At 34.5% G+C, this 16,164-nt stretch overlaps 1 protein-coding gene across 2 annotated transcripts in view; it reads left to right on the top strand.

Annotated features, from left to right (window-relative positions):
* Positions 1-9,998, top strand: part of LOC148837763 (ADP-ribosylation factor-like protein 15) — a 220,316-nt gene extending 210,318 nt beyond the window's left edge. For both annotated transcript variants that reach the window (XM_088911295.1, XM_088911294.1), the window contains exon 5: positions 8,027-9,998. In XM_088911295.1, the coding sequence (XP_088767421.1) occupies positions 8,027-8,179 (153 nt within the window). In that variant the 3' untranslated portion in view covers positions 8,180-9,998. The remainder of the gene's footprint in view (positions 1-8,026) is intronic.
* The last annotated feature ends 6,166 nt before the right edge of the window (positions 9,999-16,164 follow it).

Below are 16,164 nucleotides of genomic sequence, written 5' to 3'. Positions count from 1 at the left end.
TAAAATGAAACAGTAGTAAAATAATATTTGACACAGGTTTTTTTCCAAAAGAAAATATTGATTATAAGGCCCAGGTTAAAGAACGAGCTCCACCTTATTGAGTGAATTTAGAATTACTAATTTTAAAGTGAGGTATTGCAATGACTACAATAGCATAAAACTAATAAATCACTATGTATATTTCCCAGTGTTCTTAAGGAAATTAAGGTTTTTATTAATAATTAAATCATGACATTTAACTAGCATGGTTCAGCTGTGGCTAAGGAAGGGAGTTGTACAGTACCTGCAGATTAAAGAATAGCAAATGTAATTCATTTAAAGGGGGACAAAATAAAACAAGGAAACCACAGACAACTCAGTCTTATTTCTATTATTGATAGAATTATGGAAACAATATTTAAATTAAACTAGAAAAATATTTGCAAAACAATGGCCATTTAAAAGCTAATTAATTTAGTAAAGGAAAGTCCAAATGCATGTTTTATATGTCTAAAGAATACAACATTAGATTTCAGATTAGTGTTTTTGTTACTATTATTCATCATGTTTTAACTTAATTGTTTTTTGTATATTTCAAATATGTCTTTTATAATTTTATGGAATCACCATGCACTGACTCTCCTTGACTGATCAGTACATCTGCTGAGACATCAAAACATACTGTTTCAGAATAATATTGTTAAGTTGGCAGCAAATTTCCATAGAGCCATAGAGCAGATATATTCATCTGAGGAAAGAAACGATTCTCACTGGTCTACTATTCAGGCCAGTAGACACCTGCAAAATAGCAATCACTAAACTCACTCTCTTCCACATGATGTTGGTCTGTCCACTCATCTTGGCATCCCTTGGGTACCCTTTGTTCAGTTGGGTGGCATAGCCTGGGCTTAAACCTGCAATCTCTAAATCCTCTACTGAGGCCCTGAGGCCTTTAATTGATGAACCACTAAAAGGCTGTCATATTTATTTTTATTTTTTGCAGCGTATTTCCATATTTTACACTTTATTGGTTGTTTGTATTATTGTTTCTCAGGTTTAAAAACAAATGCATTGTATCAATGGAGTGTGAAACACTAATTCCTAATGACCTAATGGTCCTAATGACCTTGCATGACTCAGACATGGTCAGTAGTAATAGTAATCTTGCAAACCAAAGAGCAGATGGACATACTCCAAACGCTCTCCTCCTACTACTGAAAGTAGGATGTCTGTAGATTAGTGACAGCCACAGACAGACAACAAAAGAAGCACTTCTCAGCACCTGCTGTTGATATCCCAGCATACAGCCTATGACTTTGAAATTACAGAACCAAGTTTTAAATTGCCATTTCTAAAGCACCATATTTTCATACTTAATATCTGGGTAGCTTTTAATCAAGAGTGATCTTTGAACTAATTAATATTTTGTGATATACAGAGAAATTAATAAACTGCTTGACTTTAAAAATAAAGTATCTCAGTGCCACTTGGAAGTGAAGTAGTATAATTGAGTTGTACTCCCAGACAGGGAAGTCTGAATCAGCATTTTCTGGCATCTTCTAGATGTTTGTCTGAAGGAGTGTTTTGTTTTGTTTTTCTTTTTTGGAAGTGGGAGGACCAACTCTCTCCTGGGCTGCTGTCGATACAACAACCATATCTATCCCCACACTGTTTTACTTAATTTGGCTCAAATAACATTTTTATTTTAAGCTAGAGCCCAGATCAGGATATAACAGAGATGGTTTTACTGCACACCAAGGCCAGCATGCACTAAGTAAATATTGAGGGACAGAGATATGGTTCCAGTAAAAATTGGAAGGTTCAGATGTATTTGGGTAAAAAGTATTTTTCCATTTCTGTTTTCCTGTGGTGTTTTTATCCTGTCAGTGTTTAGCAGTTCAGGTACTACATATACCGAAAAACAACACATTATTATTAGTTAGTTTGGTGCAATTAACAATATTTCATGAAAATATGCTTATTATTCTTTGTAAAACAATATGAGGTACCTCAGTATACCTCAGTGGAACTTTAAATATTGGTCAGTGTTTGAAAACACATGAAAGCAGACTGCAAAGAACACTATTATTGGCCACTTCATGCCTGGACACATGGCATTGCTGTCCACAACCAAACAGAAGACAATATTTTCCCATAGGATTATGGGTCACAGTGTATATAACAGTCCATCATGGCCGTTACATCATTAGATGTAACTTATTTTCTGCATTTCATAGTTTTCGAGTTTCTTAATGGTTTGTTCCTTCATCTAAGAATAACACAAGGTAGGTCCTAGGATCTTTTACTGATTCCTTAAAACATAACACCTAAAGTATTTAAGGTGTAGGCTGACAAAGTATACCAACTATTCAGAAAAACTCACTTGTGTCTAAGCAAAGACACTATAACATTTATATCTTTTTCAGACAGAAGTTAAGTGAAATGGTTTAGCAGACAGATGCCAGTAGGTTGAGGGTCACCACATGATGAGTTATAGAGTGACTTTTTGAAATGCACCTTTCACAGACATAATCAGCTTTCTCAGCAAGTCTACATGTTGGCTCCCAATGACCTGGAAAAGGCTAGACTGGATGACCCAGTGGTCACTTGAAAAGCCATCTGGCTGCTTCCTGAGGGGACTTACCACTGTCACACAAGGCTCTTAAATAAATGTAATTGTGCTTAAGAGGATATCCCAGAGAAACTAGTTGGGTATCTGGAGGGAATTGCTGTTTTGTCATTTTATATGAGAAAAAAAGAGGTTACCACCTGGTGCTTGAGAGTATAAGAGGAGTTTTCTTTTTAAATTATTTTAAATAATTCATTCTAATCACTTCAGTTTACAGCATGATATGATTGAGTGTATGATTCTTTATATAAAGCAGAGCCTAGACCACACAGTTTTATCAAGGTAGTCACTGACCATATGTACATCTTCACAACTTATTGATAGGATAAAAAGATCAGATACGGTGATGTAATGAGAATGGAAGATCAGTATAAATTATTAAGTGGCAGTAATTTATGCTTTAAAATACAGGAGTCTGTGAATCGACATCTTTTGCTTTTCAGAACAGAAAACATTTTCCTCTTTTATTATGTGAATGAATAAATGACCACCACTGAAATTGACTGCATTTTCACATTGTCTTTAAGTTAATTGAAATGAGTGTACCTGTTGATGTTTCTGGTGGATTTAATGGTGTGATAAAGTAGTCTAATGGTAAAGGTATGATTCCTGAAATGGTGTAGTTCACTATTCAGCAGAGCTGTTCCCATGTTCTGACAGATTGCCAGTGCAGGCCCTCAGACCTCCAGAAGAGGGCCTGTGACAGACAGTGAATGGAAGGTCTGGTAGGCTCATATTACCCAGACAGATTTGTTAACACTGTTTGGGTCTGCTCAGCTTTCCACAGACCCTCAGGCTAACACCACTGATGTGATTTAATCTGTCATTAAACCCCTGTAACACTATAATCAAGACACAGTTTAGAACTGAAGACTCCTCCAGAAAAAAGAAGTCGTATCCTCTGATTCAATGCTGTGGTCATTCAGAATCACATAACTATAAATCATTCATCACAATTTAAAGGTAGACAGCTCTGCTTCTTTGGAGAGCACTGGCTTTGTTAAAATCCCTTTATTTCACATTCAGTGCCATATGTTATGTTCTGTTATAAATACTCTATTTAAGGTCAAAAGTGGATGGTTTCCGTGGATATTAGTACACATTATCTGTTAAAATGTGAAGTTTTTACTGTTTCTGCTTCCTAATCAAATAACAACTTTATTTTTTATGAATATATATGGCTCAGTAAAGGTTGGATAACCACATTTTCTCTGATGTGTACCCGTCTAGAATATATATAAGTTTAATAGCTGTGATAAGAAATAATGGAAATGCTACAGCTACAGTAGTATAATGCTACTATTTTTTAATAATTCCAATATTTTGGAAACTCTAGTACCATACAGAATCAACACAGTGGAATCTATACAGTGGAAGCTGCTTTACTTAAAAAAAGGTTTTTCACGCACAACAGGAATTCAGTCAATCAAAAAGAGCAGATAATCTGAGAAGGTGATTTTAATTAACTCAAAATTAGTTGTCAAATCTGGTTAAATTGTGGGTCCTCTTTTGCTAGATTATTGTTGCTAAACATGATGTATTTTAAAGTAATTCTATTTTGCATTTCATCCATAAACTTTTACACTTGAAAGGCTCTGCCTAGTTTAATCATTTTACACAACAACACCATGTTTTTCTGTGTTTCATCACAACAATTTGCAAGTGACATACTGTATAAATGCATTGTCTTTCTTAAGCAGAAAAAAACTCTAGATGTCTCAGAATAATATGGATACAAATTAACATAGATCACATTTTTGCTGTATTACCCTTTGGTTGTTGGAACCTGAAGTTCTGTGTATCATCATGTTTGATTTTAGTTCATGGTGCCTTCTAAGTGATGGTTAGCCTTATAAGGTGTTTGCTTGATTAAATAATGCAGATGTGGTGTTTCATGATTTTGGAAGAAACTCAGATATCCTTACAAAATTTAACTGAATGAACTCTAGAGGAATGTAAATTTTAAGGCTGGAAGTAAGGGACTCAAAACCAAGCACATGGCAATGTATTGGTGAGACCTGCCAGACTAGGACTCACTAGAAGTGGTGTTCATGTCCCAGTTATGCTGATTGCAATTTTTGTCCTGTCTATTGAAGGTCAAAGGTGAGAGTTCTTTGTCAGTGTCTAGAGTCAAGGGTGAAACTCCCCATAAATCACAAAGTCTTTGAGAAGCTTTGATGAAATATGGTGGTAGGCTTAGTCATGGAGTTTCTTGCTTCCAAAAATGTGGACAGTGCTAGTGCTGTCCTAAGGTTTAAGGTCAAGGTCATTTAGAAGCTCTTTTGTCCTTTGTACTGTTGGTATTTCAATTAAGTCACAATCAGCAAGGCTTTTCCTAAATGTCATTATCACCACTTATTTGATTCTCCAAAGATCAAGAAGTCTTTTTAACATGAATTTTATTTACATATTTTTTAAAAAATTGTATCTGGGCTCACAACCAGACAGTGTATTTGTGTGACCTGTTATTTAGGACTCACATAATGTTAGTGTGGTTGTTTCTACACCTTAAAACTCTATGAATTTTCCTGTTCGCTCATCCTTGTGAGAATTTAATCAGTCACCATAGACTATTAAGGTTATAATCTGGATTACAAAACAAAACGCTTGATTCTTGGTTTGTTTTCTCATTAGCTGCAAAGTTACATTTTTTTGGAACTGTCATTGCAGAAATATATAAATAACGTTTTGGACAACACAAGTTGAATGAATTTCTGCTTATTTCCTAATCGCATATTGAAGCCAGTTTAAAACATTGGAAGTTCCCCAGTGCAGACCTTTTTCTTTTTCTATGTGTTTTGTGGCTCTGGTTATACAACTGGGGAAATTAACATTTTCCCAGTACACTCTTGCTAAAACAAAGGAATGCACAAATTGGCAACAACTACTATAATTAGAGGGGCAAGAACATTTTCATTTCAGTTTACAAAATAATGTTTTCTGTTTTAAAAAATCCATTTATTCTGAAAATTTTGACATTTAATATCTTTGGGACCTTAAAAGTACTCTGGCGTGTGGTAAGGCTTGCAAAACCCTAAAATATACTGTGCTTATATTTTATGTTATTCCACTGCAGTTTAAAAGTAACTGATGCATTTTATAAACCCAAATAATCTGATTTCATGTATTACATGGCAAACAAGTTTCATGTGATATAGAGAATGACAAAAACATTTCCAGTGTACACAAAAAGCCAAGTCAGAAACAAGGATCAGCCAAATGAAGATGCAACATAAGCCAAAAGGGCAGAGTTAGTAAAACAGATCAGTACTATAAAGATGTACTATAATGTGGTTTGGTTAATTAAGGCACAATTCAAGCTAACTTGGGTCCTGTTCTTATTACTTTGAGCTGCCAAGTTTGGATTTATGAATGAAAGGGGAATGAAGTCGCCCCAGATTGGGCCTTACTTAACAAAGCCATGTTTAAATGTCACGTCATTATTTGGCTGAATCCTGTCGCTTACTTGGCTGTATCTGTATGTGGAAAATGATCAGATATCAGTGTTTTACTTATAACATTCAATAGCACAAGTAATGAATTCCAAGAGTGGTCTTTTTTCATCTTAAAAAAAGGCAGCATTTGTCTAATTTGCTCACAATTCCCTGTGCCAGAAGTGCATTAGCATTTAAACTGTGGCCCTGAGAATTAGGATATTAAGGACATTAACCCTATAAACTCAGTCGTAGGCCTCTCCGACTACAAGTGTCAGTTCACTTCTAACACTACACTTTCCATTACTAAAAACAACATTTTCTAAATAATTTCTCAAAATATCACAAAAGACATGAAGGATCCCATGGCACTGTTTGTAAGAGTACAAATATTAACTGTGGTAGTCCTGATAACTTCCATTCTAGACTTGTACTATCTAGCCTTCCTAAAGTTCCCCCTTGATTCAATTAGTGAAGGACTTCTCACCTCTTTTCCTGAACTGCTGTGATGGTGGGCTGTTATGCGTCACATTGATGGGAGCTGTACTTCAGGGATGGGCAAAGTGGGTCTCTTCCAACATGTTTGGTTGAATACAATAAATAATTTTATTATTATTATCAGCAAAGGTGAAAGGCTTAATAAATAGTTTGGTATGTGGTTTATGTGATATAAATGTCATTTGGAATACTTGAGGCATTATTTCAGTGTTGGACTATAGTTAATTTCTGGCTCCTCTCCCTCTCCTTTTTTTAAAAAAAGGTTGAATTTGAATGAATAAATTTTAAGGTTAGAAAGAAGGAGACTTTATAAGTGAGAAAAGTATTTTACTTCAAGAGCTGTATTATTTCAGGTCTTTGTTCTTCCATGCATGAGTCACGACCGTGAAGTGAAGGTGCAAAAGAAATATAAGCACTTAATTTTAAGATGTTTAATGTGCTATATTTGACTTGAGGAATCATGACAGAAAAAAATGACAATGAAAGTATACCCATTACTGAAAGTATACCCATTTTCTAATTTTGCTTTTTCCTGCAACAGTCTACTTGACGTATCTTGCATTAAGTGTAGAGGTGTAGAACAGTAGTGCCCCACCCAGGATCTAAGCCTACTGCTGCTACGTGTTAGCATGAATCATTTTCACTTTGTCATACAGCCTTAAATCCATTCATATAATTAAATTGGTTGTTTCTATGATAAAATTTGAATATCCATGTCTCATACTGGTGTTTTATAGCTACTTCTAGCATATAGTTTATTTTCCTCAATAATGCAAGTAGAATTTTGAGTGCTGACAGAAATGAAGTAATACAGCATATAGCTTAAAAATAACTCACACTTCTCCAATTTAAAATGGTGAGATTAAGCAAACATATTGTAGAAGTACTGTTTTCTCATTAGATTAATAGTATGCAACAGATGGTTTTGTTTTTCCCCTCATTGTAATGAACTGCCAACACATTAAAATAAATCAGGCACTAAAATAAAAGCCAATACAATTCTTATAATCAACTGCTAATAACAAAGTCAACTGCCAAGAATGTACATTACATGCTACAGTATGTATTTTTAAAAACCTTTGCCTTTTTTTAAAATTCTTTTCAAGATTAGGTGTGAGGTTTTAGTGTTTTATTTTTTGTATGTCCCCACTGAATTTGATAAAAATGTGCACTGTATACCTCAGCAACATGTAACATTAATTTACCATGTATGGAAAACTAATTGGAGCAACAAGTGCTCTTTCATTTCTGCTAGATAGTCTGAAGCCTTTGGTCTGTGGGAATGTCAGTCCCATTTCATTTCACAAGCACAAGATTCATCACCGTGGATTGAAAGTAGAAACAATCTGCCAAGCTTGTCACCAAATAAAACAATACATTGGCTTCGTCAGCCTTATTAGTGCTGACACAAGTTTGGAAGGTGGCCTGTAAGAACAAAAAAAGGAGCATTTTTAAATATGGCTTTTTTTTCTCTCTCTTCCTCTAGATTAAGAAGTATTTTGAATTGGAACCCCTGGCAAGAGGAAAACGATGGATTCTGGACCCTAGTTCAGTAGATAATATGGATGCAGTGAAAGAAAGTTTCAGCCACTTGATCAATCTACTGGAAGAAAAGGACTTGGAGCCTGGAAGAATATGACATAAATGAATCCCTGAAGAGAAAAATAAAACACAACAAAACCAGAGACTGTCTTAGGAATCTTGGTGTTTCTCTGTACTGTATTGTGTCAGATGAGGGGTATGTTTCAATGGTGTCTCTAGCTGAGAAACAGATTACAAGTGCAGATTGCCACCTGCAATCATATCCTCTTGAAAGAATTTATTAAGTTGAGCTCCTATGAAAGAATTCAGCACAGGCTGAATCCCGGTGTATATAAATATACTAATTGGTTACTACTGTTTGTGCCATTTGACTGAACCAGTGTAGTAAAATTCAAATGTAGGACATTTTTTGGAATTAAACTTTGTCTATTTGAATTCATAAATAGCTCATAGGTAACTTGCACATTGCTACTAATTATTTTATATCTTAACACATACAGTATGCTTGATTTGTAGATTGACTGACAAGCATGGTTATCAAGTGCATTTATAAAATATCTTGATAACACAGAATGTTTTAGTAATGCATCTTCTAGTCTAAAGCCTTATGTGATGTGCATAAAAATAATTAAATTTCAATATGACTTTACAAAAAAGACTAATCTGCTACACTTCAGTCTTTTCAATTACCTTATCCCTGATCTACTGTAAGGAGCATGCAAATCATACTTATTTGGTGTTACATGTTATCGAGAAGGAAGGCTCTTACACATAAAATACTTAAAAAAGGACTATAGTAACCAATTTCTATACCACCACTTGAGAAATATCTTAAATTGCATGCTGCAGCACTGAAAGCAAAGCATGAAATGTAGAAAATGAATAACTGTTTTTTTAAAAGAATGAAATTAAGGGATCCTCATTTTCAGCCTATGACAATGTACAGTATATTGTAGATAGGAAGTTGCCAGAATTGATGTTTTAAACAACATTGTTAGGTATGTCTGTTGGTTTTTTGAAGATGGAACTTTCAGATGGAAAGGGTTGATGGTCTTTTTCTAGTGCTGTAAATTCTCTTCTGTCCACTCATATGGAGCATTCAACTGAAGTGTAAGACCAAAAAATGTCAAGTCTTATTTTGACTTAAGTCTGTAAATGCATAATGGGTTATTTTAATATGTGATCCATTTCTTTTTTATAAAAGTTCATTATCTTTTGAAAAAAGTCAACTTTAGGCTTGAGTATTAAGACTCTCTGGTATGTGGTGTTCAGCACTGGTCTAAATTACTTCTGTGTGTGTGTTCGTGGTGGCAGAATAAAAACACTATCAATCAGCAGCCACAACAGCTGTTTTTGACAAGTCCCTGTCTGACGCTTAAGGCCTTCCAACTGTCAGAGACTTCCCCTCCCTGTCTGCCACCTCTGTCTTGTTGCTCTCATTCATGCGCTTGTACTTCTAACACTTTGCAATTGTGTTCACAGTTTCTCCCTGTTATTCTGCATTTTTCATAATTTCTTCCCCTCTCCATTTTATGTGCCAGAGGTGTCTCAAAGTGCTTAGTGCAAAACTCTTTTAATAAAATTCTGTGATAACTGAAACTTCTTTTTAGAGTATTGCTTGGTGTATTTTTGTCGTATTTATAGAACCTACTAAATTTTTATACCCTTTTAGCCAATTCAGCTGCCTTTTTTGTAATTCATTTATAATATCAGGAATTTGTACATTTATTACAGGTCATCTTGTTTGTTCAAGGGCAAAAGCCTGTGTTTGTACTTGGAAAAAAATATCTGTATTTAACAGTTTGCTCAATTGGGTGGAATACCACCAGTCATTCACAAGTTATACTGTGTATATGTGTGATTTATATGTGATTTCCGCTGTCCAGTACTGACAATAAAGGCTGAATAGAGGAGGAGTGTCTTTGCGATTACTTTTGCCTTGTTTGTTAATTGGAGATATCAGATGAATGCAGAAATCCCCTTTCAACTAATTTTTAACAGGTTGCATTTCTGTATCCTGTTATCTGTTCCAATTTGAAGTCTCCCAGTTGGATACACGTTGTGTCTAAAATCACAAGACTTTCCGTATATTTAATCTCTTATTTTCCCTGTCTTTGTGTTTAAGTGATCAGGTTTAAAGGAGTAAAAAGATACTTTGATATCTTTTTAATAGTTCAGTTTGCAAAACAATGGCTTTTGTGATGTGTCTATTGTCCAGGTTGTGCTTTTGCAAAAATAAAGACTTTTCTTGCATGAACATGTCAAAAAATCTTTTTATCATTAAAAGATTAACATTCTATATTCAGGTACCTTGTTATAGGGTCAGTGTGAGAAATACAAGATTTTATGGCAAACAGGATGAGCAAGTCATCCTTTTTTTAACATGTGAAGTAAAATAGTTTTAAGAGCTGAAAGAATTTATTTTATTATTTTATTGTAAAAAATCTAAAATGTACTGTAGGTAGATCACATGTGAACTAGTGCTGAACATGTATGAAAGCAATGTTTTTTAGAAACAAATGGTTCTGCAGCAGGGTATGTCACAATCTTCAGTTAATTATGGATAACCTTTGGTCAATTGACCAAACAGTTGATTAAAATGTTATATTTTAAGGTGAAAGCAATGACAGGGTCTTACTACTTATGAACAAGTCTTACTGGACTAAAATGTCTTTTAATCTTTTTTATTATATTGACCGATATCAGTTAAAAATCACTTACACAGCAAATAGAAATAAGTAACTGAACATACAAATACTCCTCATAACTATATGTATAGTAAAAAGCAGAAAGTGTTCAGAATCCATTTCTCCATATTGATTGAAGTAGTCTGAATGTATATAAGAATCACACAGAAAAAAGAACAAAGTATTCTTGACAGTGGTATTTTCATGAGTTATCACAGTGAATCATTGCCAAAGCATGTACTGTAGTATACTGCAGTTTGGCAATTTTGAATTTCACTCTCTACCTAGCCACCTGCCATATCATCCTGCAGCTCTCAACTGGATACCAATGAAGCTAAGCAGGGTTGAGCCTGGTCGGTACCTGGATGGAGGAGATCTCCTGGGAAGCTACTGTATGGTTGCTGCTGGAAGTGGTGTTAGTGGGACCAGCGGGGGGCGCCCACCCTGTGGTCGGTATGGATACTTATGCCCCTGTATAGTGGTGGGGACACTACACTGTAGTGGGCACCATCTTTCGGATGAGACGTTAAACTGAGGTCCTGACCCTCAGTGGTCATTAAAGATCCCTGAGCATTTCTCAATAAGAGTAGGGAGTTCTCCTGGTGTCCAGGACAAATTCCCCCCCTCAGCCTTTACCGTGGCCTCCAGTGTCTCCATATGCTGTATGATTGGTTTCCACTTGCCCTGCGATGGACTGGCTCCCTGTCCGGGGTGTACCCTGCCTTGCACTTGTTGCTTGCCAGGTAGACTCAGGCCTCCCACAACACTGTATGGTAAAAAGCGATTTGGCAAATGACATGACATTCTACCTAGTTATCCTGCCAAAATGTATGAATTACAATGGAAAATTCCTTACAATAAAGGGGCTATTTTGTTATTCCCAAAAGACTATTACTACCCTTCAACCTGTTTGGATTTCCTTTTATTTATTAGATGTCAAATCACCAATATCTTTAAAAAAAAGATTACTCTCAGAATATTGAATTACTGGAAAGAAAACATGTCAATATTTTTTCCTGTGAAAGTGAACTATTAAATGAGTATTTTAACAAAGTTCTCAACACAATTTTAATATGGTTTTAATTTTTTTTGCATTTCCTTATCTGGACTCATGCAGTGGTAGAATGTGTGTTGGAAGTGAAACCAAGAGCTACCATCTGTGTAAAAGTTGACACGGGGGTTAGAGCGATGTTTTCTTCATTCCTTTATTGTTGCAGGTAAATCAATTGAAAATAAATTCTCACTTAAAACAGTAACATCCCACCCCTGATAGGACAAATCTCCAATCTACCATTCTAATCACTACTCCATGCTGCTGCTAATTATTATGACATTTAAGGTGAATTGAAAAAGAAAATGGGCAGTATGTGTGCATGTATTGAATCAGGACTCTAATTGTTCCCACAGGTTATCTGTCAGTTGTGATAAGGGACTCTAATGAGCCTATTGCAAGGGAATTTCTTCAGTGATTTGCTAACCAGACTTCAGTGGAGTCTGGGATATACAGGTTTGCAGGTTATCCATTTCTGTGGGTATGCAAAAGCTTTTGCCCCGCCTCTTGGTTGATGTGTTGAAAATGTGGTACTGTTTTCAATGTGATAGCTGTGAGATATTCCTGTGATGCCTATAGTCACCTAATGAGCTGATAACAAAAGGTGCTTGCAACTACTGAGTTAGAATCTGTTTTTATCTTGCTGTAAGTCCTTCAGTAACCCCAGTTTGATTGTTCCATTTCATTTTCAAGAGACAAACTATGTATAAAAAAAAGGTAAGAAGTGTAGCAATAATAGTCAAATTTAAGATTGGTAAAATGTAAACAGAAAAGCTGGAGAACTTTAAAGCACATGTGTACATCTGCAACATTTAGGCAATTTGTGTCTCATTAATGAATTCTGCAATTATTTGTCCCTTAATAAAATATTTTTCATACAGATTGCTGTTATGTTATTGTCCTTAATTTGACATTAATTATGTTAATGTCCTGACAATGATTTTTTTTTTTATTAAGCCTTGTTCATAATAATACTTAAGCAGTTGCTAGTTATGTGACCTGCAGGAAATTCAGTATAGCCAGCTGTGGAAAGACATTACTTAAAACATTTTGCCTGAAAGGGATACCACTGAGTCAGAAGGGTTTCTCTGTAGCTCAATGAATTGTTTTAAAAAATATCACTTCCCTCAGGCCTAAGCATCTAATCACAATTACAAAGTTTATTTTACTAGTTTTCTATTACTTTTTATGTAGAAAGGTTATATTTATGGTGTTCCCCAGTTATCTTACTGTAGGTTCTCACTTTTAAATGTGATATTTTGTTATATAATATTTAGGTATCTCATATATATATACATTTCTGGTGTCTAAAGAACAACATCCACAATTCAATTGAACCTGAAAGGCATAAATCTGGGAAGTATTACCCTGCCCGTTTCTCCAGCAATGTGAATTCTAAATTGATGATCTAAGACAATGCAAATGTAGCTGTAGGAGACATACTGTACCTAAATGTTTATCTGTCTCCAGAGTCAAATACCACTATTAAAGTACTTCACTCTCTACTCTGTATAAAACTCTTAACTGGTTATATCAGGCATATTACATACTGTATGTATTGAGACAGAGACAGGCATCTCAATTTATCACTTTACATATGAGAAAAGCATACAGTATCTTTGTTTTTACTGAGCTCTTAATGATTACATTTTAAGATATGACATACACTTGTAATGTCATGCATATCAAATGCAAATTTGAAAAAAAATTAAGATCTGTTTTTAATTAACCAGATGTTGTTATGGATGTGTTAGACAGAAGAGTGAGGTTGTTATTCTTCTGTACATGACAGAGAAGAGAGATAATTTCATAATAACATTAAAAGCATCAGGGATACTTTTATAGTTAGGCAGGTAATGGCAGAAATATGTTGAGATGAGGAGATCGTAAATGAAGCATTTAATCAACTTCAGATATTAAGAGTAAGCAATCTTTTCTAATGAGCATTTTTTAGCTTTTCTTTTTAAATGTACCATATTACATATATTTTCCTAGTACAATGCTGAACCTGTTAACCTGTTGCTTCAAATTTGAGCTCTTGTATATTTTTCAAACCAATTATGAAGACTTGATATACTTTTAAAAATATGTCTATGACTAATTAGGAAAACACAATTAGAAATAATATTGTGTGTTTTTCTGCACAATACCTTGTTAAAATTCAATCTTCAAAGAATCTTCTTGGCTTTTCCTACCTGCTGGATTTTGTTGTTAGAGATTGTTTCTCACAACAGATGTTTCTCTAAAGTACAGCTGGTACTAATGATCCTGTTTCTATCATCAGGGCCAGTTTTACACTTACAGACACTCACAGTGAGGGGTCACCCTCTTGGAATTCTTTAAGCAGAGTCAGTACTGTACCATAAGGAAGTACTTTAGGGGTCCTGGAATTAAAAATAAACACATAACAAAAACAACAAGAACTCAACATGCTGAATTAATTTTGATATAAGGTCAGATACTTCTGAGCAAGTCAATACTGTCCTGCCATTTTTTGGCACTACGAGAAAATTAACAATAAATACACTGATGGTTTATGACATTTCCTGTGCATGGTAACACCCCTCTGTTGTTTCAATCCTTTGAGACCTAGAAGAGATGTGAGCTACAATAAAATACAGGGACACATCCAAAGCATTTCATAGGCGCTTTACTATGTACTGTACCTGTGTCTCCCATATTTGCCTCTAAGGATTTTTATTTTTGTTATGTATGAGGGTCACACAAAGAGTAATGACATTTTTGTTTCTCAATCAAAAATCAAATGAAAAATGTGTCTATCAAGGGCAACCCTTTACTAACTGTTTATTGGGTTTAAATATTCATATTTTAATTGTCTTTTCAGACTTCTAAAAACTACCTGCAGAATTTTGAGAAATTCTAAAATGACACATACATGTCTTTTAAGATGAATGTTTTTCAAAATGTGAATGATTAAGCTGACAGCTTCTGAGGGTTAGATAAATTTCAGTAAATGTCAACAAAAATTAAAGAGCCAAAATTGAAATATGTTGTTTGCATAAGTATACAGTCCACTTTCCTCCTTGCCCGGCTGCTCAGTTTGTGCAGTTCCTGGATGCATTCAATGTCTTATTGATTGACTTCACCATGCTCCAAGAGATTTTAAGGGTCTTTAAAAGGTTTCATGCCTTTTCCCCTGTGTTGTTTTGAACGTTTCTTGGTGTTCATGGTTGAATCTTTGCTTGAAATTCCCTACCTGAATGAGAGACCTTACAGACGTGTATTTAATCTCAAAGCCATCAACAAAACAATTTCACACAAAACCATTAATAGATGTTTTGGGATTTTTGTTGTTGTTAATTATTGTCCTTTCCATTTATTTTTAAGTTTCTCAATGTCTTTCATATTGTTTCTCTCTCCTTATGTTTTCAGAGATGAAATCGAAAGCTTTTCATTACCCAGCCTTATCATTAGAAATTAGAAATCATTACAAGTCTCTCTGTGTTTATTGTTTTCCTATACACGTAAATGTATCACTACTGACAAACTAGACATCAAAGTTCCCTTCAACTTACTGTTGTGTCCTGTAATTGCATTCCATGATTTAATGATTCTCTGTATAAGAACATTGTTTTCAAATATTGAAATTCTGAAGAGCTTGGTACGATCCTCTCTCAGACATCTTGTACTGAGACTGAGAAGATTAAGGTCCTTTATCTTACTTTTAAATGAGTCTTGTTTCACTTTACTGGACTTTCTCTAATGCTTCTTGAGCCCTTTTCTAAGAAATGTATGCAGTATTTGAGAAATGTGATATAACTAATTAATTGTACAGATTAAACATAACCTCTCTTGACTTGTATTCAACACTTTTCTGTGTAGCCAAACTATTTGTTTTTTATTGCTTTATTGAGTAGCCTAAATGCTGACAGCAACAAAATAATAACAACACTAGGTCCTTTTCCTAACTCCTATGGTTATAATTATGTTATATTAAGTATTGTAATTATTAATTGTAATTATTTAATACATAGTATATAACTATGTATTTCTTACCTTTATTTATAATTACCAACATCAAATTTAATTTGCCATGTATCTTTTGTTTCTAGTAATCAGACTCCTCTAGTTTTGTTTAGTCTAAACTGAATAAATAGTGTCACTGTTACAATTGCTTTATGAAAGAAAAAACAGTATGTTCACAGCCGATACCATTCACCAGTTCTGGACTAATTCTGCTTTTCTGGAAGGAATGAACACCTACCTAGAAACCAATTATTTATCTTCTTTTACAAGTGAATATTTGTAGCTGAAGCAAATATTTTTTAAAGAAAACCAAACAGGTTTAAATCCATTGTTATGTGACAACAGTAGATTTGTTTA

Source organism: Atractosteus spatula, chromosome 3 (assembly GCF_055471065.1).
Source record: "Atractosteus spatula isolate fAtrSpa1 chromosome 3, fAtrSpa1.hap1, whole genome shotgun sequence".
NCBI classification, from domain to species: Eukaryota; Metazoa; Chordata; class Actinopteri; order Semionotiformes; family Lepisosteidae; genus Atractosteus; species Atractosteus spatula.
Note: the sequence above shows the minus strand (reverse complement) of the source record. Positions and strands in the feature narration are given on the sequence as shown.